Source organism: Pan paniscus, chromosome 8 (genome assembly GCF_029289425.2).
Source record: "Pan paniscus chromosome 8, NHGRI_mPanPan1-v2.0_pri, whole genome shotgun sequence".
Lineage (NCBI taxonomy): Eukaryota > Metazoa > Chordata > Mammalia > Primates > Hominidae > Pan > Pan paniscus.
Genome location: NC_073257.2, coordinates 62,552,207 through 62,577,777, shown reverse-complemented (window position 1 = coordinate 62,577,777; position 25,571 = coordinate 62,552,207). Strand labels below are relative to the sequence as shown.

The 25,571-nt window shown below is 39.7% G+C and overlaps 1 protein-coding gene across 1 annotated transcript in view; it reads left to right on the top strand.

The window, feature by feature from the left end:
- The first annotated feature begins 12,592 nt into the window (after positions 1 to 12,592).
- LOC100985247 (putative inactive neutral ceramidase B) overlaps positions 12,593 to 25,571 on the top strand; it is a 62,669-nt gene continuing 49,690 nt past the window's right edge. The window contains exons 1-4 of the mRNA XM_063607379.1: positions 12,593 to 12,771; positions 15,803 to 16,035; positions 17,906 to 18,055; positions 25,198 to 25,374. Of these exons, the coding sequence (XP_063463449.1) occupies positions 12,645 to 12,771; positions 15,803 to 16,035; positions 17,906 to 18,055; positions 25,198 to 25,374 (687 nt within the window). The 5' untranslated portion in view covers positions 12,593 to 12,644. The remainder of the gene's footprint in view (positions 12,772 to 15,802; positions 16,036 to 17,905; positions 18,056 to 25,197; positions 25,375 to 25,571) is intronic.

Here is a 25,571-nt window from a genome sequence, read left to right as displayed (position 1 = left end):
TTGGACTCATTTATGAGGCAACAACTTGGTCACAGCTCCATGCAACCTGGTTTTATCAAATCCCTTCTGTAAACACCATGTTAATTATCCTATTCAGAAGAATCTTTATCTCTTATGGTGCATCCAAGGTTCAGCTCATCTGGGTATGAATAGGTAGCTCAGCCTGTTCTCTGATTAGTGACATGAATAAGCAGTAGAACTTGTTCTGTTCCATTAGTCCTGAATGAATTGGTTGATGATTCTTTACTTCTAAAAGTCCCACACACCCAGATCACTGACTTCTGAGCTCATCCGAGATAGAATCTGAGGTCAGCACAGTCCTCCTCATATGTTTAAGAAAAGAAACAGAAACTATTTTTAGCAGTGGTTATTCTTCATTTGATGATGCATAAGAATAGGCTAGTAGAGTTGACACTTCCTTTTTTTAGCCTATCTGGGGAATTATTCACTCCATGTGACTTTTATGTACACCAGAATTCAACCCTTAAAAAAAAATTATCTTTGTATCACAAAAGTAATACATTATCATTGCAGAAAAAATTTAAATATGGTTAAGTAAAGAGTTCCCTAAATCCCATGCTAACAAAACACTGTTACATTTTGAGATGGATTAGTCTAGTTGTCTCTTTGTCTCCCTCTTCATATTATGGGTAGCTTTAGAACTTGGAGTTCTTTTAAACTTCAAAATTAGAAGAAAAAAGTCTTTTAAACGGGTTTCAGATTTTGCTGTTTTAGAGGTTGTTAAAAGACTCAAATTGTCACTATGACCACTAATTATTGTCCTGCACAGAGTAATTTTCACTTGAGTCTCTTTAAGCTATCACTTTTACTACCTGTGAGTCTGCTTCTAGAAACCTGTGTTAATTTTCTGTGATCGAAAGAAAAAGGACAGGTGGTTAGAATTGTATGTAAATTAAAGTTACCTCTATCTTAATGAAGCCTCTCCCGTAGTGTAAAATACGTGGACTTTATGTCATGAATTTTTGTAACCTATAAGCCTTTTATATTTCCTCTATGTTTTTAGCTATGTTTTGTATTTGAGGTTGCATGAAATTTTATGTCCGAATTAGAGGGATTTTAATATGTTTTGAAAAGTAGAAATAAAATCATTTGATTGAGATGTTTATTGGACTGAAATAATTTAAAAGTAAGATTTATAATTTAGCTAAGAAGTCATCTTAATAAGCTGGCATTATAAGCGTGTCAGTTAGGATGGGCAGGAAGCTTGCTGTGGTAACAAATAAATCTCCTGAATCTTAGTTGCTTAATATGTAAACATTTATTTCTTGTTTATGCAAAACCCATTCTTGGTCTGGCAACTCTTGGAGGTCAGTTGCTTCCAAGAGATATCTCAAGGAACTTGTAACCTGTCATCTGGGACACGCGACACTCAGGGTCACCAAGGCAGAGGAAGGGAGAGCATGCAGAACACACACCCCCTCTCAAATGCCTCAGCACTAAATGCTTCATTCCAGAAGTGATGCATGTCACTGCCACTCATAGCCCATTTGCCAGTAACAGGAGGCTGGAAAGTATAATCTTCCCATATGCCCATAAAGGAATGGAGAACCAGATATGAATGGGCACTGCAAGACTCCACCACAGTGACCTAGGGTGAGTGACTATCTCTGTGACAAGGGGGTTGGCCTAGATGACTTCAGAATCGTTACCTCTTCTCACAATCACTGAGACAAAAGGTTTGATTTCTTCTTACAACAGCTTTATGGCTTTCACAAATTGACATGCATTATCTTTTTGTTACTCTAAAGACATGAATATAGGCCGTTGGGGTGGCTCACTCCCAGCCCTTTGGGAGGTCCAGGCGGGTGGATCACCTGAGGTCAGGAGTTTGAGACCAGCCTGGCCAACATGATGAAACCCCATCTCTACTAAAAATATAAAAATTAGCCAGGCGTGGTGGTGTGTGCCTGTAATCCCAGCTACTAGGGAGGCTGAGGCAGGAGAATTGCTTGAACCCGGGAGGGGGAGGTTGCAGTGAGCTGAGATTGCACCACTGCATTCCAGCCTGGGCGACAAGAGCAAAACTCCATCTCAAATAAATAAATAAATAAAAACATGAATATATTGATACCAGTAGAAGGCAGATGCTTATGTTGCATAATGTAGCTGATGGTTAAGCTAGAGAACTCTGAGGGCAGATGATCTATTTTGAATCCAGCTTGATCTCTTACAGGCTATATGACCTCCAACTATCAGCTCTTTGATTGACTTCTCTATGACTTAGTTTTTATTTTTTAATTCAAATGTAAAATGAGGATAGGAATAGTACCACCCTCACAGGGTTACAGTGAATATTAAATGAAGTAATTCTTGTAATAGCCTCAGAACAGTGTCTGGAGCATTATAAGTTCAGTAAGTTAATTGCATTTTATGTTTTATTATTTAAAAAGATGACTGTCCTTCTTGCCCTCACTTGATAAGTATCTACATAGTAAGAGCTCAATAAATTGTTGTTGTTTTAATGATCATCTTTCTTGTTCTGGCTGGATAAGCCAGCCCAACCCACACAGATCTCTCTAATCTACTGACTACTAATAAAATGGAGTCACAAATACTACCTGTAGGTGACCTGGGGCCAAGACCGCCAACCTCTTTGGACTTGTGCCTTATCTGCTTTAGCTTAGATTCCATCCTGGCCTGGACTCATCTTGGCTCTGAAATCTGAGTTGGATCCTACCTTTGGCTCTTGCAAGCTCAAAATTCCTTGTGGTTTCCCCCTTGTCATTGAGCTCTGCCTTTCTCTCACAGACTTTCCTGAGCTGGCCCCTTTGACTCTTATGGAACCCACTTAGCTCAGGTGGGAACTTCCTGCCCTAACCTCAGCCTCTTAGGATCCAACACCTGTGTCAGCCTCCAGTTCAGATGTCTTGGCCTCCACAAAGTTGAGGTAACATCACATACTTCCTACATCACCTACTTTTATTTCATTGACTGCACCATTGAGCCTGGTATTTCAGATGTCTCCTGGCCCTTATAACCATCCCACATCAGTGATAAATCCAAGATGTTAAGTCCTCCTGCAGGCATTATCCCTCCAGGTAGATATACATGAGCAATAACTTTTTCTTTTTCTTCCTGGTTCTAGAGTGGATTGTCCTTGGGAAGGAGTTAGACCATTGCAGCAAGAGAGAATGTGAGAAATGCTGTACATTCACTTCCTGGCATTGGGAAGGTCTGGTTCCCCTCCCCTTTTACTTCTTGGCTGATCTAATGGGGGGATTCTCTGAATTGTTGCCAGTGAGTTTGCTCCAGGAAAGAGAACAATTCTTACCTGGTGGGTTTCCTCCTTAGGTTTGATTCTGCCCAATATAAGAAAGACCACATGCCTCCACGCCAAGCTCCTCTCAGACTCTCCTCCCTCCTTCCTCACATTGGCCTGAGGGAGCATCGATTGAGTCAGGGTGGACTTTGATATTATCATTTGCTTTCTGCTTCTCTTGGTCCTTTCTTTTTCAAGTTCTATCAAAGGACAGTGTGGTATTCTTTTTTCCACAGGTGCACAGCACAGGTGGGAGATATGAACCATCTGGGATTTATATAGAGGGCAAGCATTACATCAGAAGATATTGCCACCCTGTCCCTGAAATAATGATAAATGCGACTGCATCCTGCTTTCTCCCAATCTGCCTTTGTAATCTTGTATAGCACACAGGTCAAATTTGTCATTGCCAAATGAAATAAATTCTTATCTGTGGTTTTAGAAAAAGATAAATCATCAGAGAATAATTTCCAAAGACTCTGAAAAAGGTTCTACAGCCCCCCAGTGTTTATCTAACAGTGGAGAAATAGGGACATTTTGCAATTCTAATTTTATCCAGAATTTAAACTCTCTGGATGTGTCAAAAATAGCAAAAGATAGTTTTTTTCCCTTAAGGTTGAATTTATCAAAGTTCAATGGGATATCTTTAGAACCAAGTGTGAGGAATATACCAGGAAAAGGTAACTGTGCTATAGAGTTTAAAATGCACACAACCTGCCACTCTTGGGGCATCCAGAATTAATTAGTCCATAATTCAAAAAATAACTAATTTGTTTCCTGTTATAGAGTGAACAGAGAAGTTTAAAAAACATATTATCTATGTGATCTTTTAACAAGGTAGGTAGGTTCTCGTTAGTCTCTGTGTTTTTTTTTTTTATGTATATATAAGGAAATGAATGAAACTCAGGGAAATTAAGGTCACTGAAAACAAACAAACAAACATGCAAACATACACATCTTAAACTTTAGATTTAAATCCCAGTTCTTTTTATATCCACAATGCTTCCCTTTATCTTTTTCCTTTGTTTTGAAGGCAGAACTGGCGTAAATTTGAGGGAAGAAACTCTGTAATTCTGGAGTAGTTTTATCTGCCCTGCTGTCTGAGAAAAGCAGAAGATTGTCAGCATCTACCTGTACTCTTTGCTGGGATCACGGGCTTTGTAAATTTCCTGGGGGAAGGCGGGCAATGATGTGCTCTCTTGTTATGCTCTATTTTCTTCCAAGCCCTGCCACTTTGGTCAGAGCCGAGAACTCCCTCACAGAATCAACCTGGGATCTGCACCACACTGGGCCATCTTTAGTTGCAGTCTCAGGCTTTCAGGCTTAATATATGATGGATGCATAAGGGGTTAAATAAGAAACATTCATTTCAGCTCAGAACAAAAGATGCTCCTCCTCTCTTGCTTGCAGCTTGAGTTCAAAGTAGAATAGAGACCATTGGAAAGGTGAATCTACAGTTAAAGAACTTGTGATGAGACTGCTTTGGGGGTCAAAGAGATTTTTCAGTCTTATGAAAAACCCATGAAGTAGTAAAGTACCACCATAGCATCCCTGTGTACTGAAAACAAATTTCTTTTTGGATCCAATAAAAATGCATTATGGCAGACTGCACACTACTTTTAACTTAAAAATGTTCCCAGAGGCAACGTGCATACACAGAGTCCAGTTGATTAGAATGCATGTATTCTTTACAGTGAGGTCCAACACTCACTTCTGTGAGATTTAGCTTGGCCATGTTCTTAGTTGGAGATAACAGAATCCACTCTAGGGAACTTAAAAAGAAAAGGATTTATTAAGGGATTGAGATAACTTGCAGTATTATTGTGAAGGCTGAAGTCAGAGAGTTGAAGCTGAGCCCCCAGGAACAACTCCCCAGCTTAAATTGCAGAATTGAGTTTCTTAGTGGTGGGCTACCTTGACCATGTTCACACAGCAAGGAAGCAGGCTGCAGCATCTGGAAACAGCCACCAAACTACCAGTTCAGAGCTGTGCTGCCATGATCCAAACCATGAAAATGGATGGCCCATGCCCTGATTCACTCCCCAACTGGCTCAGTTCTGAATCAAAGTATCATGCCAATGCATCTGAAAGGCAGAACCTAAACTCTATCTGGAACTCTAGGCAAATGGGGGTCCAGCTTCTCTGTACACTAGAATTTGAAATGGGTGTTGACTGGAGTGTTCTGCAGTATCTGCTATAGTGCTCCTTACCTACCTATCTCCTGTCAACTAGCATTTTCAAGAACAAAGCTTATGTCCATCCATCTGTCCTCCCATCTGTTCTGCTAACTGTCCAACCAACCATCCATCCATTCATCTGTCCATCCATCCATCCATTTGATGTTTGCAATTTTTATTAATATACCATTTCTTTTTTTAAATCTGTGTTTCAGAATGCGTCTCTAAAACATAAAAATTTCTTTAAAAAGTATAATCACAATACCATTATTATATTTTAAACAATCCCTGAACATTGTTATATATCTAGTCAGTGTTAAAATTTCCCCCATTTCATAAATTTTTTGTTTTTGTTTGAATCAGTTTCCAAATAATGTTGGTTCTGAGCCTACAACATACAGTGGTTTGACCTGTCTCTTAAGCCTCTTTTAATCTGCAGCCTCTTCTCACCTTTCCTCTCCTCTGCCCTCCCTTTCCCTGGCCATTTCTCCCTTTGCCTCTGCCCTTCTCTCCCCTCCCCAACCCATTCTTGCTCTTGTTCTTGTCTCCCCCTCACCACCTCCCCCTTCCTACTTCTTCTTCTTTCTCTTCAGTTCTAACATGTTTTTTAAACAAACTGGATCATTGGTCTTACTCTCTCACAGTCTAAATTTTGCCTTCTGTACCCCCGTGTTGTCCTTAACATACATATTCAGTTGTCTTTTGTATTTCCTATGAACAGGCACTTAGCTCTAGAGGCTGATCCAATTTAGGTTTCGCTTTTTGGTAACGTTGAGAATGTTGTACAGATGGTTCAGAGGTTGCAGTATGTGGTTGTGTACGTGGTTCAGAGGCTGCAGTATCTTGTTGTCTCTCTTTTTCTCTATTGGTGACTTAATCAGCTATTGATGATCTTTTTCTAGATCCATCATTTCATCAGGGATTGCAAAATATTTAGATTCAAGTTTGTCATTCCTTCCTCATTTATTAGCTGGAATACTTTTATCATGAGAAACTGTCCCTCATCAACTATTTGGCTTTCCTGCTGTACATGCATGAAGGAAAAGCAGAGTATATCCTTGACTTCTTGATTCCTACTCCTGTCCTTTTTTTAAACCAATTTTAAGAATAACAAATTGGTTCCCTACCATCTTTTAAAAAGTATCATTATGACATCATGGATTTAAGCATATTTGATTTGCTTCAACCCATTGCAGTTATTTTTTAAATTGATGCTAAAGTTAAACAATCTTTGGTTAGTGGGAAGCGCTCTAGTTCTTTAGATACTGTCTTCCTAATTTTGATGACTTTTTTGACTTCTGGCTTAATAAAATATTCCCAGCTTAGTTCATGTAATTCCTGCCCCAGACCCAGAACCAGCTGTTTCTCCAAGGATTTCCAGTTTCTTTCAGCAAGAAATGTTATTTAGAGATGACAATCTGGATGCTATATATAACAGTATATTTTTTCTAGAAGTTTTTTTTTTTTTTTTTCTTAAGACAGAGTCTTGCTCTGTATCCCAGGCTGGAGTGCAGTGGTGCGAGCTTGGCTTGCTGCAACCTCCACCTCCCGGGTTCAAGCGATTTTCCTGCCTCAGCCTCCCGAGTAGCTGGGATTACAGGTGCTTGCCACCATGCCCAGCTAATTTTTTTTGTATTTTTAGTAGAGATGGGGTTTCACCGTGTTAGCCAGGATGGTCTTGATCTCCTGACCTCGTGATCCGCCCGCCTCAGCCTCCCAAAGTGCTGGGATTATAGGCGTGAACCACCAAGTCCAGCCAGAATTTATTTAATCTTTAATTACTCAAGAGTTAAATAATGAAAGAATATGACCCTTAGCACAAAGTATATGAAATTAGCACCATGCCTTCTAAGACTGCATAGGTAAAATATTAAGAACAATTGTGATGCTAGTGATTATTGCTTAATGATTTAGGAGTTAGGGTTTTGGGAGAAGTATTCTTCCAGCTTGAATACAATTATTCATCAGCTGCCTTTACTTTGTGCTGATTAGTTTTTCCCTCTGTGATGGGGTGTTAAGAGACAGAGGACATAGGTTTGCTTCATCAATTGCTAGTAAGGAGTGAACACATAGACTTTCAAATCCTCAGAGGCTGCCATGCCAAGGTTCAGGTCAAGATGATGTAGACAATTAGAATTTGGTGAGAGGCAAAAGCTCTTGTCTAGGAGTCTGGAGACTTGGGCTTACATCCTTGAATACCATTGCTGAATCATGCTCACTTTTAACCACCCTTATGTGTTCTGAAAATTGGTGTCTGTTTCCTCCTCTGTAAAATGGGTAGAGTATGTTTACATGAGTAAATTTTGGGGGGTGTAGTGTAGAGAAGAATAGTTAGCTTATCCTATCTAATTGGATTCATGAGAGGATCATTCCAGACAGAAATAAAATATGTGCACAAGTTAAAATATTCACAGTGACCGTATCTTCATCTCACCCCAGGGGAGTCTTGAGTCTTGTTCCTGTCTGTAGGAGTCAGTTGTTTTGATGGGAGCTTGGAATCTTCTCAATTCTCACCCCATTATTGTTCAGGTATGGACCCTCAAATGTAGACTAGGAAAGGTGACACATTATGCCATTGTTGTCTACCAAAACCCTGGTTAAAATAATTTCATCTGTCTAGATTGTGAGTCACTGAGCAGGACTCTGAATGGGCCATAGCATGGCTCCTTTTTATGATGGGGAAGATGGCTGGGGAAGTCTGGAGGAGACCACAGGGCCAGTCAAGAGGCCTCCCCACTGCAAGGGAGAAAGGTGGGAGAAGGAAATCCAATGGAAGGTCACTAGTGGGTATTTGTTGTTTTTACTGGCTCATCAGCTATAGCACCTTGATTTTATTTTGGAGAACTACTCTTCTCTCTTTGTGAATGTTTTTTTTTTTTTTAAGATTCCCAGTTAAGTATCCCTTCAGATGAAAGGATAAAGTTATTATATAGCTGTCTTTCAGAAATTGGCTCCTGAGTGGAGCAACACAAGACCTAAAGTAGTTGCAGTCCATCCATCTCAATGGTGATGCCCTGAAGAGATTGTTCGGTAGCTCCTGCTACCTAGATACGCAGAGATGCCCTGATTCCTGGCCATCCTGATCCTGGGTCTGCAGCTTTTCTTGCTGTCTTCCAGTGAATTTACTTTTTGTCTCTTTTTCCCCTCTTTTCCTACCTTAACTAGATTTGGTGTTTGCTTGCAACCAAGAATTCTAACATAAATGCACTAAAAAAACCTTGTTTAATATCATGATTTAATCTTTCTCCCTCTGTAGCAGCAGAGAGAAATTTAAGATGCATTACTAAATGCCCTACCTGAAGGAACTTGTGTCTTTAATACTTCAGTTGGAACTTTGCAGGCCTGTCTCTGATCAAACTCTGCAAGGAATTAAGCGGCTTTTATGGCCTTTAAAATGTGTCCTAGACAGCTTAGATTTTACTAGGGAAAAAAAGGGAATGGGTTGGTTGGTTTCTTTATTGCTTCCTTTGTCTCCGTGGTCCATTGTTTAACTTCATGCTGTAGTCTATATTCTCCAAGAGGAAGAAAAACATTTTATTTCCCCATTTCAAAAGTGATGCATGCCTATGATAGAAAATACCAAGAGACAAAACAATGAAAACAAAACCACCCATAATCACCAGATAATTACCTCTTAACATTTTCCTGTACTTACAGTCTTTAATATGTAATATATATAAAGTATATGATGTATATAAAGTAAACATATGTAATGTTTACAGATGGGATCCTATTGTTTTGTCAACTTAAAATTACTTAATATTTGGCAATTTTTGCATGTCATTAAATTATTTTCAGTGTGATTTTTAATAGTTGCATAGCAGTCTTGCTGTATTATTTACTACTCACATTTAGTAAATCTAAAATTTTGCATTCTTTTTATGAGCACTCATAAAAATTGATTAGTTTTCTGTTCTGAAATTGGTGGAAATATTGCCCATTGCTATCCACAGCCCACACTGATGTCCAGCATATATTACTAATCTCTTTGCTGTAGAACGACCAGTGTTAAATGAAGTAGGTGCTTTTTTTTTTTTTTTTTTGTGATTCAGGTTATAAGCTTTGCACAGAACTTGTCATGCTGGAAAAGTTACAGAAAAAGTGAAATGACCTTCAGTCCAACAGGCCTTCTGCAACTTCTATCTTTGATAACAGTCTGCTCTAAGAGAGAGTTCATGTATAAGCCTTTTGTTATCAATACTCTTTAATCTCATACTTGTACCAAGCCCACAAAGGTATGCTAATGAGAGCTCTAACACTCCTGGACTTGACTGAAAATTTTTCTCAGTAGGTTTCAGAAAGTGCTGAGAGGTGTAAGCCCAGCAACGTGCAAGGGAAAAGGGGACAGGATTCTGGATGGCCATTTGCTTCACTGGGATGCAAAACCTCTTTTGAGTACTAGAATCAGGTAAGGACAGCTATGTTTTCTTGCGGAAGGAGGGAAGGAGGGCTCTTGAATTATCCTATTGTTTCAGAGATCTTGAAGAGACCCTAAAGCTTCAATTTATCTCATAGCTTTGGAACCCTCTTTTGCCAAATTGTTACCTTTTACTCTGTCCTTGAAAAACAGGGACCCCGTTATGTGAAGATGTGGCAAATGGCTTGCTATTGTGCCATGAGAGCCTCATTACTGAGTTTTCAGGATTATTACAGATTAAGTGTGAACCATTATAAAATCTAGAATCCTTTAAGATATAATTATTGGCTTAGCTCTACCAAGGAGTGTTTCATTCTAAAGGCAGGGAAGGCATCTGCTTTAACATTCAAATTCAGATTTTAATCACCAATGAGAAATAAATAGTGCTAACCCAAGTTTTAATTTCCTTAAAGGTGGTGGTCAAGTCAGCTAAAGTGGTTCAAAAAGAATGTTACTGTGTTGGCAACAATTCTGGCAGCTAAACAGAATGGTGAAACACATGAGGTAGATCATTCAAGTCCACGTAATAGGTGGAAACACTAATGTTAAATCAAGTGCCATTGTTGAGTGGTATAAAATGTCATCAGCTCACCAACGCAAAACTAGAAACAAAAAAGAAGTATTATTTTGTACCCTCTCTGTTTGATACACAGGCTTCTAACACATGACCACATTTACATACACAATCTGCCTGTCCATGCTCTGGGGTTGGGAGGTCCAGCTGTCAGTCATCTTGGCTAGTAGGAAGGCTTAGAGAACCAAAGCTCTGAGCAAAAACTAGAGATACTGGGTTTGAAGTCTGCTGGTGAAACAGCTGCTAATGAGTAGTAATTCTCTGTAGATCCTTAGAGTTCAGAGGCATGTCTTAGATGTGTTTCCTGACTCCTGGAAACTGACAATAGAAGTTGATCATAAGTCACAGATCTGACTTGTTTTGCTCCACATTTGAAGTTGTCCCTGCTGCTGGTGGTTAAGGGGATTATGGTGGTGGTAAGTGGATGAGGAAAGCTTCCCAATAACCAGAAAATTTGGGAAGATGTTCCAGTCTCTTTGCCCACTCCCAGTTCAGCCTACCCTCTGAAGTGTCTGCTGTTAGACTGATCTTTCACCTCTAGCCCAGGAATTGCAAAATCAAATGCTTGCACAGACCAGGTAGTAACTTAGATAAATAAGGCCTGCTGGGTAGAGATTGGCAGGTTGAAGAATATATCCCCCATCTAAAGAGAACAACAGCACTGAGTTTTAGGAAACTCTTGGCACATGGGAATGCTGGCTCAGTGTCATCATATTTTATGAATTATTTTAGGAGATAATTTGAAATTTCAGGATTGTAAATGTAAACTCTTTATAAACTCTGAATGCTATTTTTTTATATCTTGTTACCTAAGTCAAATTGAATAAAAAATTGACTGTACTAAATACATCTACATTGTTGCCATTTTTTAACTCTTGGGGGTAGCAGCATCTTAGCCACAAATCCCCTATTTTGGGGGCAAATCCTGGGATTCCAATACCATTTCACCTCTCAGGCTTCCTAAAGCACAGGTTAAGAAAATGGGCTCTGAAGGTCCCACCTGTGATTCCAATCATCCTTTAACACTAGCCTCCTGTAAATTCCCTTAAAGGACAGGGAAGAGCACAGACTCTTTGCTACTTTGGAATCTATTAATAAATGCTACCAGTTTGAGCATTTATTGAACAAAAGAAGTACTGTTGCTTCATCTCATTTTTATAAGAAATTTATGAGATAGGTTTTATAAGAACTTTGAGATAAGATGATCATAATCATATTCCTATTTATAGATGGTGAAGCTGATGTTCAGTATTGGGGGAGGATTTCCCAAAGTCACCCAGTAAGTGGCAGAAATGAAATTTGACTGCTGGAGTCAGATTTCAAAACTAAATTTTTAACCACCATATTATATTTCTTTCTATTACATTATATGGGGTTTTAACTTGTATAGTTCCTCTGAGTAATGATTAATTCTCCCTCCCTTAAAACATCTTAAGGAATCTGTAATGACATTTGATACTTTTGTAGAACATAGGAACATTTTAAATTCTCATCCTTTGATACAGGGTTTGCAAAGTGTTTGGGATCCTTCTGATCACTGAAGGGGGATGTTTTTTGTGATGCCTGCCTTCAGACCAGAGGTACTAATTCCCTTTTCCATGCCCATTTCTCACCAGATAGTAATTGAAAGTTAAAACATAGAGTGTAAAGGCCAAAGTTACGGGTTTCACCTCCAGGTGAACAAGATAATTCTACTAAGTCCATGACCACAGAGTACTGTCCTAACCCCAGCCAGCCTTCTCCCAAATACAAGAAGTATGCGTGCATCAGTCATCCTTGTTAACAGAGGCACTCTCAGCCCAGACCCATGTACAGATGCATAAACAGCATCATCGCCATAAATGAAAGCAGTGTGATATGGCTGAGGAATGCAAATAGATTTTAGCTCAGTTGAGCTCAGTGGCCAATGCTAAATCATGAATGGTTGCTGCCAGGAGGAGTGTTGTGTTGAGAAAGATTTGGAAACCACATTCGAGCTTTTCAAAAAGAATGCTGTAATTGATTGGTCTTGTCTGCCATGGGCTTGGTCTATGGAATGAGTGGTAAGTGCTCTGTACTTGTCGTCCTTGGTATAGTCTATTAATATGAAAGAGCTAAGATATCTTAACCTCAGTTGGCTTAAAGCATTTGCATTTTAATTTGTGATTTCTTCCTCTTCAGTATTTCTTCTTCCATCTCTGCTGTACCTGAGAAGAAATGGCCAAACGCACCTTCTCTAACTTGGAGACATTCCTGATTTTCCTCCTTGTAATGATGAGTGCCATCACAGTGGCCCTTCTCAGCCTCTTGTTTATCACCAGTGGGACCATTGAAAACCACAAAGGCAAGTGTCATGGGCTCTCTTAGATGCAATTTTTAGGCCTGTATGAAACTTCTTGATTACTGTGGACACCAAAGAGAAAAACAGTGTCTGCTGATAGTTCTACGTGTACTTAAGCAGCCTGGAATAGCCGTCTCCCTTTGCATTAATTGCCCATTCTGCACTGATAGCAGTTTTTATCAAGTTTACCTTTGTCCCCAATAGCCAGCGGACAGGCATTCTGACATGTACTTGTTTGCCATTAGTTTTTCCATTGATCTAAGCACAGCTCAAGATTTGTCAAGGTCTAGTAATGGCAGCTTTTACCATGAGCCTCTAATATTTCAATTTGCCTCCTTGTAGACATCATTTTCTCCTGGGGGCAAAAGGAGAATGAAAGACTCACTGAATGAATGTCAATTAGTCTGTGAAGAGCTTTAGAGAAAGGGGTCTCAAACGTAAATCCTTACAAGGGCTAATCAAGTTTTGCAGATGAGGTGGAGTGAGGAGGTGGACCAAGGAGGAGACAGGTGCAATTCTTGTGAAGAAGGCCTGCAGCCTCTCCCAGGTGGCAGCTGTTTGTTGTAGAGAGAACACATGATCTCAGATCTCCTGAGTTTTCCAGAGAACCTGGAAATTGGAATTTTTAGATATCTCATGATTTTTTAAAATGTTGGAAACAAAGTTTTTGAGAACAACGTAGGCTACATTTACACAAAGATTGGCAGTGGGTCTTGGTGGAGCCTCTGTTCCAGTCAGTGTTAGGTTACATAACTGTTAAATGAGTAGAGAAGACTGGTAAAGATTGAAGCTCTGACCAAAGTAAAGACAGGGCTGGCCTTAGGCCAAATGGAGAAGATGATATTTTCTACCTCAGTTTTCCCTTTTGTAGCCTGTCTCTTTTCCTGCACATTCTCTACCATGTCCCAGGGCTTTGAATTCCTGGCAAACACAGAGGATCAGAGATCCTCTGATCCAGCAGTAGGCACAGCAGGGTCATAGACTGATAGAAGTGAAAGGATCATTAAGAATTATTCAGTTTTGGCTGGGCCTAGTGGCTCACGCCTATAATCCCAGCACTTTGGGGGGCCAAGGTAGGCAGATCACCTGAGGTCAAGAGTTTGAGACCAGCCTGGCCAATGTGGCAAAACCCTGTCTCTGCTAAAAATTAAAAAAAAAAAAATAGCTGTTTGTGGTGGTGCACGCCTGTAATCCCAGCTACTCGGGAGGCTGAGGCAAGGCAGGAGAATCGCTTGAACCCAGGGGTCAGAGGTTGCAGTGAGCTGAGATCACGCCACTGCACTCCAGTCTGGGTGACAGAGTGAGACTCCATTTAAAAAAAAAAAAAAAGAAAAATAATTATTCAGTTTTAGCTCTTAAAATTAGGAAATCAGGAGGCTGAGACTCAGGGAGGTTATTATTAATTATAGCAACTATTCTTATGGCAGTAGTTACTGTTTATTAAATGGTTTCTATGTTGAGCACTATAGTGAGAATTCTAGAATATTTTCTCATCTAATTCTCACAAAAATCCTATAAGGGTGGATGCTAGTCCTACTGTTTACATTAGTTTCATTTTACGCTTGGGGAAACGGAGACCCTGAGATTGTAAATAACTTACCCTTGGCTATGTGTTAGGTTTGGCTTTAGTTGGCATGACATTCCTATGCTGGTAGCAGTGAAGCAATAGTGAAGGTGCCTGCTCCACTCCTTGCAATATTTGATGTCTTCAAGAAAATCTCGGCTTGGGAATGAGAAGACATGGATTCTAACTCCATCTAGAATTTGATCAAAAGAGCATCAGATCCTGAGTTTGAGGATCTGGATTGCATACCAGATTCATCATATGTTCTCCATTAACTATTGGTTAAGTCACTTTTCTGACTTTCAGTTTTCTCATCTGCAAAACTGAGGAGATTATGTTAGGTGGTCTCTAAGTTTTTTGAGCTCTGAATTTCCAGGATTTCAGAAAGAATCAGCTATAAATCTCTTGCCTAAGTACTTTCTGACTACAAATGCCTTGTGACACTGATATTTGATGCCTTGGCAACTCCTGACTATCGTCTGAGGAAGGGAAATAAACAAAATGATGAATATATAACATGTCTAAATAGGTAAAGAAAATCAAAGCTACATAGTAGCCACTGTTCTAAGTTTATAATATTAGTGAACATAGTTATTGTTCAAAACAGCCCCAGGAAGCAGGATATTATTATAATCTCCATTTTATAGCTGAGAACATTGGGGTGAAATAAGCTAAGCGATTTGATCACTTAGTAAGTGGTAGATTCAGGTTTCAAACCCAGGCAGTTTGTTTCTGCATCTGTCTTCTCACAAAAATCCTATATGTCATTCTGCTTCCCTTGATATTTGTATGTGTGTGTATAATAAATATATATGCATACATTAATATAGTATATATGTGTATAAATATGTACACATATAGATATGAATATATAAATACTAGAATAATTAAGATGAAATTATATCAACATGTATACAGTGATCTAGGTTGCATTAAAAATAAGTCTTCAGAAGGTCAAAGAGAATCAGAGCCAAGGTAGAGCCAGTGGGGTGGCATCCTGCAGGTGAGGAGTTGAGTCGGATCTAGGTGTGATGGAAATGGACTAACTCTGAAGCAGGTGGTGGAGTTTGGTAGATGGAGAGGAAAGGAGTGAGGAGTCTGGATAGAAAAAATGGAAGAAACCAATCCCCAGATATTGGATTTAGTAAACCTGGCACCTGTTTAGTTTAGCTGGAAAAGAAGAGCAGGGTGTTGAGTGAAGGCAGTGAGTTTGACAACGAATGGCTCGTGATGAGGAGTTGAAGGATATTTGACAGAGGCCTTGATTGTTAGTCTGAAACATCTCTCATCCTGTTTAGGATTATTATTTTTAAACAGGTTCTTGAGCTGTTTCTGTCTATATATTTTTATGTATAAGAAAATATATAAAGAGTTTTCCTTATGAACCTGAGCCTATATATTGTGTTCTAATTGATGTTGACAAATAAGAGGGCTGAAATGTTGTTTCTCAAATCTCTTATTCTGTTTTAGATTTAGGAGGCCATTTTTTTTCAACCACCCAAAGCCCTCCAGCCACCCAGGGCTCCACAGCCACCCAGCGCTCCACAGTCACCCAGCATTCCACAGCCACCCAGAGCTCCACAGCCACTCAAACTTCTCCAGTGACTTTAACCCCAGAGTCTCCTCTATTTCAGAACTTCAGTGGCTACCATATTGGTGTTGGACGAGCTGACTGCACAGGACAAGTAGCAGATATCAATTTGGCAAGTAGACAATGGGCTCCTTAAGGAGACTGTGAAACAAGTAATTTTATTATTTTACAACCTGCATTCATTTCTGATTATTACAACATCATCATTATCTTCTTCTAGCTTTTTAATTGACCTTGCTGCTGTCTAGCACTATGAATTTCATACTTGAAGGAAGAGGAAAACTTTTATTCAATCACAACTCCCCTGTAAAATCCATTGGCCTTTTTTTTCATGAGCAGAAGTGGCAGAGATGGCAAACTCAAATACTACAGGGGGTGAGCAGGTACCTTACATGACATCACCAGGCCAGTGTAACATAAGAAATGTCTAGTGAATGCTCAGTTTGGGGGTAGGAGGTAGTAGGAAATGGTGGGAACTTTGAGGAAAAAAAAAGCACAAATAAAGTATATGGATCTAGCTGATTGTTGCCGTGTAAGAAATGGGGGCTCAGGGCTGCCCTATCTTGCAGTTTTTTAAAAGAAGCCCCCAAATCCCCAGATTAAAGAGTTGAAGATTCAAATCTCTTACTTAAAAAATAAAGCCAACTCTAGCTAAAACTGGGAACCTAGGTTGGACTAATACTGTGAAAGCAAATAAAACTTCTATGTGTCGGGTGTGGCCCTATTGACTGCTAGTCTTGGCTATGTGATGGAAATACCCATTTATGTCAGTGCTTCCCTAGGAAACCAGAGCATGAAGTTGTCTGATGGGATTCACTCCCTCCCTCCAAGTAATCTTTACTTTCCAGGTATGATTCTTGACTATGTGTTCTGAAAAGTGATCCTGGAATGTGAACCCTAAATAAACACTCCCAGGAGGGGTAATGCAAACAGTAGAGGGGGCATTCTAAAGACCTGGGTGTAGTTTTATGGGTAAATTTTATGACATGGTGAGAGAAGTGGCTTGGGATAGGTGTATGTGATCTGATTTGGTTTAAGGAGTTGTAGAGTCCTGATAAGTCAGGAGTCCCAGGGTTGGGGAGAACAATTGTTCTGAGAGATGGCTAATCATGGACAACCTGCTGCCACAACATCTTGTTCCCAAATACCTCACTCTGCATGTAGCCCCAGCAGCACAACGTTGTTCTGCATATGTCCTGCTCCAGCGTGACCCTATACAATTTCCCTCCAGCCCCTGCTTCTTTGCAGACAGCCCCTTCTCTGCTGTGCTGCCCGTTGAGCCCTTGCAACATATTTTCATACTTTGCCTAATAAATCTGCCTTTCTTTACCTATGATTGTCTTGGTAAATTTCTTTACCACCCCATGTCATGGGCAGTAAAGGAATTTACCAGCCTGTTGCACCCACGACAGGAATGATACTATGGTAAAAGCCAGGGCGAGGTACCCTCTGTGAAGAATACTTAATTATAAATATACCACTTTCTTCAGAAAACAAAATCATACACTAAACAACAAACATGGGAAAGCCTTCAATCTTTAAAATGTTCCCGGGCAATGTGGGATGGAGGTAGAGGAAATATTTTTTCCTGTAGTACCTTAGAAGGCAGGAGAAAAAGAGCCATTGCCAAAACCAGAAAGGCCAGAAAGATCTCCCGTGTTAGTGTTAGTAGCAGAATTTCCAAAGCCTCACCAGCTCCCTCCTGCCCATAAGCCAGGGAACAGCTTCTGCCAACCTGATCGATTCTTTGCCTTTGCATTTTTCTACACAGAGGATTCAAGCCTCTTTTATGATATTTTTTGGCTTTCTTTGTTCCTTTTTCTTTTTAATTTTTGAAAACATATATCCTCTCACTCAGAGCCACCATGTCATGTGGCTGTTTTTCTTTGTTTTTCTGCAGTCGTCTATATTGTATGTTTGTGCCTGGTTTCTAGTAGCAGGGGAATGAGACAGAGCAGCTCTGATTGTCTCTTCCTCTTTAGATGGGCTATGGCAAATCCAGCCAGAATGCACAGGGCATCCTCACCAGGCTATACAGTCGTGCCTTCATCATGGCAGAACCTGATGGGTCCAATCGAACAGTGTTTGTCAGCATCGACATAGGCATGGTATCCCAAAGGCTCAGGCTGGAGGTAAGTGATTTGAGAGGAGAAATGAATGAAGAAATGATATGGTTTAAGGAAAAGTGGGTGAATGTGACAGGAAATAATTCCTCTTGGTTTCTCATTCAGTGAAATTCTACTACCTTCAATATTGTACGCTCTGGACAATATAGCAGATAATCTTACAAGGAGAATGATCTTCACTATTTCAGTCTAAGTTATCTTGGTCAAAATTTGCTTTCACTTCTGCTGATGACTCATCATCATTATTAACGCTAATGTTTTTGTTGAAAGCTTATAATCTGCCAGGTGACTTTTATATATATATTCCCTTATTTAATCCTCCTTGTTAGAAGTTGGGAGAGCACCCATTAATCACTAAGCACTTCCTCAAGTTCTCAGACAATTGAGAATACATGTGAGGAATCGGATGCGAATTAAAACACAACATTGAAATGAGGTTGACCGTGAATTGGTAGTTATAGAAGCTGGGTAATAGGCACATAGGGATTCATTATAGCATTCTGATTATTTTTGTACAAATTTGAAATTGTCACATCTATACAAAAGGAGGAGGAGGAGACGGAGAGAGAGAGAGAGATAGAAAGCGAGCAAGCAACCAACCAAGCCAGTGAATGATAAACTTCCAGTTCTAACTTTCTAAGGCAATTTCTAAGCCCTGACCCAGTACTATTTTCTGCATGGAATCAGGTCACTAAGAGAGAATGTGTTCTGTTAATGTCTGCTAACATTCATGAATGTGAGAAAGAAGAGCGGCTGGAGCATTGACCAGAACAATGACCATAAATGTCCATCATGCAATGTCAGGTTCTACTAGTCTAACCTATTAAACACTTTTCTCCTCCTGCTGTGTGAAGGGGCCAGTGAGAGGGATAATGAGATGGCCTAAAAGCATCACTTTAACATTGCTCCCTCTTGGGGAGGAGAGCGGAAGCCTCCCCCATCACATGTGGGAAGCATCCCCACATGAGGAAAAAGGGATTAAGTGTTTTTCCTCACTTCTGCACTTACCACAAAACAGTGAGGTGGCTTTGTTGGTATTTCCATTTTCTGGATAAGAAAACTGAGTCTTAGAGAAGGTAGGTAACTTTCCAAATTTCACACAGTTAGCAAATGGTAGAGCTGGATTCTGAACACAGGTATGGTTAATCCCAGAGTCCACATTCTTTTTTTTTTATTTTTTATTATACTTTAAGTTCTGGGGTACATGTGCAGAACGTGGAGTTTTGTTACATAGCTATACATGTGCCATGGTGGTTTGCTGGACCCATCAACCTGTCATCTACATTAGGTGTTTCTCCTAATGCTATCCCTCCCCTAGCCCTCCACCCACCGACAGGCCCCAGTGTGTGACGTTCTCCCTGTGTCCATGTGTTCTCATTGTTCAACTCCCACTTAAGAGTGAGAACATGTGGTGTTTGATTTTCTGTTCTTGTGTTAGTTTGCTGAGAATGATGGTTTCCAGCTTTATCCATGTCCCTGCGAAGGACATGAACTCACTCTTTTTTATGGCTGTATAGTATTCCATGGTGTATATGTGCCACATTTTCTTTATCTAGTCTATCATGAATGGACATTTGGGTTGGATCCAAGTCTTTGCTATTGTGAATAGTGCCACAATAAACATATGTGTGCAAGTGTCTTTATAGCAGATACATTCTTAAAAGTGACATTATTCTATACTCTTAGAAGGAAAAATGCATTGACCACTTGCTTTTTGTAAGGTACTTTGCTAGTGTCACTTCAGGGGACACACAACTAAATATGTCACAATTCATCTCCCTTATGAGGTCATTTTCTAGGTGGTGGATAGAAGGAAGGACTATGAAATATAGAGATACACAGAAATATACAGTTAGCTATAATTAACCAAAGGAAGGTACAGTGGGATAGTAATTGTCTATTACTGAGTAGGAAATTACCCCAAACTATAGTGGCTTAAAACAACAAACACTTATGATTTCACATGATCTATGGGTCAGGAATTCTGTCTTGGTTAGGTGGCTCTGGTTTAGGTTCTATGGCAATCAAGGTGATGGCAAAGGTTGAGTCATCTGAAAGCTTGACCCAGGCTTGAAGGTCCACTTCCAAGATGGTTTGTTCATGTGGCTGTTGGCCAAAGGCCTCAGTTCCTCACTCTTCCTATCCTTACGACACAGCAGCTAGATTCCCTCAGAGTGAGTGACCCAAGAGAATGAGCAAGGAGGAAGCTACAGTGCATTGTATGACCCAGGTTTAGAAGTTATACACCGTTACTTTCACCCTGTTCTATTCATCAAGCAAGTCACTAAGTCCAGCTCACACTCAGTGGTGAAAAAGTAAGCTTTACTTCTTGAAGGGCAAAATATCTGAGACTTTGTGGACATATGGTCTTTTAAGATCACCAATAGGGATTCAGGAATGCAAATTAGGAAAACATTTTCGTGGTGGAAATGACACTTGAGTGAGCAGAATTTTAAATGGTTAGGATGGGAAGGCAGAGAAATCTGATGGAAGAAACAGAATGAACACAGAGAGACACAAAGGAGGGATGTAGACTCTTTCATGAGGGAACAGAGGAGATCTATTAGGACATATGGAGGCATGTAGTTGGAGATGTATCTGGAAGATATGTTTATCATAATTGCAGAGGGCCTTGAGATGCCAGCTTGTTTTTAATTCTGTGGGTGATATGGACTCTGAGAAATCTTCTGAGTGGCGGAGTGATGTAAACACCATTTTGTTTTAGGATGATTAAGCAGGTAGAGATGTTTGATATGGATTGGAATAGAGTGGAACTAGAAGTGAGGACAAAAATTAGCAGATTCTTTAAAGTGATACTGAGGCTTTATTGGTGAGGGTCCAGTTAAGAAAACAGTAATCATCATACTAGGTATTTCAAACAGAGGGATTTCACCCAGGGGAGTTTTACAAGATGTTAAAAGGCTGAAGGAACAAGAAAGGGAAGCTGGAGTTGCTGGAAGGGTTTTTATTTTTTGTAACTTTGCCTAACAATTTCCCCCTTTATCACGTGAGACTGGCACAAAGATCTTAAACCAATGTGATGGCAGTGAGACTACGTGGTGGTGGGATAGGAAATTAAATGTGAGTCAGCCGGGTGTGGTGGCTCACGTCTGTATCCCAGCACTTTGGGAAGCTGAGGTGGGTGGATCACTTGAGGTCAGGAGTTCGAGACCAACCTGGCAAACATGGTGAAACCCTGTCTCTACTAAAAATACAAAAATCAGTTGCATGCTGGCAGGCGCCTGTAGTCCCAGCCACTTGGGAGACCAAGGCAGGAGAATGGCTTGAACCTGGGAGGTGGAGGTTTCAGTGAGCCAAGATCACTCCACTGCACTCCAGCATAGGTGACAGAGTGAGACTCTGACTCAAAAAAAAAAAAAAATTAAATGTGAGATTTGGAGATGAATAGACATAAAAGCCAGTACTTAACATAATATTCATGCTGAGTCTGGAACTCTTGTCAGTGCCTTGTATGGATTAATGTACTTATTCCTCCAAACGACTCTATGAGGGAGGTATTATTATTATGTCATTTGACAGATTGAGAAACCAAGTTTGCAGAGGGCCAAGTAACTTATCCAAGGTTGCACAGCTAGGAACTGTCAGAGTTGGGATTCAAACTTAAGTGTTTTGGTGTCAGAATTCATGCTCATTTCTACTATACTATACTGCTTTTCTGAAAAATGAGATGGCTCTAATTGGGAAATAGTATGGTCATTAGCAGAAATAAAAGAACCAAAAGGTAGACTTTGGTGGGTAGAGTAGGGAGGAGTTTAATGTGTTGTTTTGTAGGTGTTATCAAGTCAATAGTGGGCACCATTTTTCTATCTCTTCCTATTTTTACATCCCTGTGCAATCTGAGACCCAGTGGGAAGGCTGTTAAATGAACCCACTTAGTTTTCCCAAATTAACCCAAAGGAAGGTGTGAAAAATAAATGTAGCTAAATAAGTGCCATTAATATTATTTATAACACCTGCTTCTATGTAGGTTCTCAGTGTCAGCTTTAAGATAGATGAAATTTCCAGCACAGAATGAAGATTATGGAAGATCTCTGTGCAGTGAGGCATGACAGAAAAACAGAAGGACTTTCTAGGTTTTTCTGTGTCATGCTCCCAAGAGTGTCAGTGAGACGAAATGGAATAGAAACTGAAGACAGAAGTGAGCGGTAGACATAAATGTAGCTGCTTTGTCCTGTGTTAAAATACCCTCCTTTCATGAACTGGGAAACATGTTATTTTTAATGGTTATCTTCCTGGCATTGTTATATGACTAGGTTTTATGTATTTCTTTTTTCTCCGCCCTAGAAGTCCCATATGTCTGGCTTCATATCAGAGACTGTAGTTTAAAATAAAATTCCTGTGTACCGTTTGTAGTCTTTCTTGTTTTAAAATTCAAGATTCATAATTTCTGTCTTCTTAAGGGCTTGATTCTTGAGTAGACATGAAGAAATGCATTTAATTCTGAAGCCCTAATGTCACAGTTCTTTAGGAATAAATAGGATGGGGTTAGGGAGCTTTAAAGTTGACTTGTGGCTCTTTTTCTCTACTACCTTCCTGTCTTAGCTGCAAATTGTTAAGAACATCAGCTTCTGACTTTAGTTCAGCTTTCATGATGTCCCTTCATTGATCATTTTCTCTTCTCTTTATAGACATTTCTTCTTCATGAGTGTGGTAGTTACATTATGGAATAATATGCGAGAGTGGTGGGGGATTGGGGCTGGAGTTAGGACCAAAGAGAAGGAATACAGAAGGATGTTAGTCTTGTTATATTATACTTCCATTCTGTATTTGTCTTGCATCATAGAATTGCTTATGTGGACATGGTAACCAAACAATCAGTCTTTGGGACAAGGAGAGGTTAATGAGGCAAGGTGGTTATGACTGGAATGAGAATGGTGTAGATCTTCACCTGCAATAGAAGAGGTTGAATGATTATCTTCATGTATATCAAGTACATAGCACAGAAGCTGCTACTCCCCACTTACCAGCAGTGAGCTGGAACTAGCTTGCACAAGCTCATAAGAACCAATTTGTAAATATTCAGAAACATTGTGAGCTGGCTGTTAAGCTTTTGGTAGCTTGAAATTGATCATGATGAGGAGTTTTTACATCACAGAAATTGGTGAACAATACAAATGAGGGCTTTTAATTTTATTGTATGTTCCAGAGAGACAGCTTATCAGAGTGTCTATGCCACACTCAAGGTAAACATTGCTAACAATTGCTTTGGGTTTGACACTTTTGCTGGATTTTTTTTTCTTTAATTAATGTTTGTGTGTACATGGTACATATAGTTATGGGGTACATGAGATGTTTTGATACAGGCATGCAATGCCTAATAGTCACATCATGGAAAATGGGGTACCCATCCCTTCAAGCATTTATCCTTTGTGTTACATACTGCTGGGTCATTTTTTAATTATCTTTCACAAAAAAGACACAATGATACCAAACTTTAGATTGCAGCTTATTAAAGCATAATCAGCAACAGATACTCAGCAACATCACCAGTATTCTCTCTGGTGTTTTCTTGATGTGTATGCACCATATGAAGACATTAGTCATGCATTTGGATGTTCATTGATCAACTCATTCACTAAACATTTACTGAGTCTCTTTGTATTAGTTGTCTATTGCTGTACAACAAATCGCCTAAAAATTTAGTGGCTTAAAACAACAATAATAAATGTTGTTCAAGGCTTCTGTGTGTCAGGATTCCCAGAGTGGCTTGGTTAGACGATTCTGACTTGTTTTAGAACAAGTCGTATATAATCACTTCTGTGTCATGATGTGGCACTCAGATGCTGGCTAGGGCCGCAGTTGTCTGATGGCTTGACCAAGGTGGAAGAAATTACTTCTAAGGTTGCTCACTCAGATGGCTAGCAAGTTAGTGCTGACAGGATGCTTCCTATCCACTTAGGCTTCTCCACAGGATTATTAGGGTGTCCTTGCATCATAGTGGATGGCATCCTCTAGACCAACAAGTCTAAGAGTTCGTTTCAAGGCACACTGAATTCTTCATTTGGGAAATGAGGTACTAGAGTAGCTTAAAACCTTTGCAGTTTATGCTCACTATGCCTGAGTTGCTTTTCCCCCAGATATTGCACAGCCGACTTGCTTTCTTCATCTAAGCCTCTGCTAAAAGAGAGCCCCTCATTAGAAGATCTTTCCTCACTAACACCCACTACTTTCTTTTTCCTTATGCAACAATGTTTTTCTTCATAGCATCTATCACTCTATGATATAATATTTAATATTTATTTGCTTGCTTACTGTCTTTGTCTTTCATTAGAAAAAAAATATCTTCAAGACAGGAACCTCATATATTCTTTTGCTTAGAGCACCTGTTGAATGATGAATGAATAAGAGTACTGGTTCTCTAGTTAGACGAGGGTCTGGAGTCTGGCTCTGCTACTTATTAGATCAATAGGCAAATTATTTAACTTTTGTATAATTCAATGTTCTCAGCTAAAAATGGGCTTAACAATACCTGTGTAGCTCTTGAAATTGTAATAAAGATTTTAAAATACATAATGTATATAACATACCTAGCATTGTGTTTGCTTATAGTAAGAATCTATAAAATGTTAGGTATTGTTATTATTATTTTGTTGTTATTACTATGATAATATCCTCAAACATACAGTGAGGGGCCATTTGAAAGAGGTGTTAATATAGTTTGTCTGTGTCCCCGCCCAAATCTCATCTTGAGTTTTAGTTACCATAATCCCCATGTGTCATGGGAGGGACACCATGGGAGGTAATTGAATCATGAGGGTGGGTGCCCCCATGCTGCTGTTCTCATGATAGTGAGTTCTCACAAGATCTGATGGTTTTATAAGGGGCTTTCCCCCCTTTCACTCTGCACTTCTCCCTCCTGCCATCATGTGAAGAAGGACATATTTGCTTCCCCTTCTGCCATGATTATAAGTTTCCTGAGGCCTCCCCAGTCATGCTGAACTGTGAGTCAATTAAACCTCTTTCCATTATAAATTACTCAGTCTTAGGTATGTCTTTATTAGCAGCATGAGAATGGACTAATACAGATGTTATTGGTATGGATCAGTGATTGAACTCATCAAAGCCTTTTCTCATGTTGAGCTCCTATGTTATCCCTCTTCTTAGTTCAATTACTTTTTTTCTTGAAGGTCCTGAACAGACTGCAGAGTAAATATGGCTCCCTGTACAGAAGAGATAATGTCATCCTGAGTGGCACTCACACTCATTCAGGTCCTGCAGGATATTTCCAGTATACCGTGTTTGTAATTGCCAGTGAAGGATTTAGCAATCAAACTTTTCAGCACATGGTCACTGGTATCTTGAAGGTAGGCAAAGAGCCCCAGAGGCAGCTGTTCTTTACCATTGCTTACAGGTATTTTAGGAGTGATTGGATGTCATATAAAGAATCCCTATAGGATTTGGGTCTGAGCATAGTATTAGCATGTACAATTCTTTCTCCTCCCTGACTCTATCTTAGCTTCTTGTTCTGAGCTATGGGCTGTTAGGGATGAGGCATGGATGA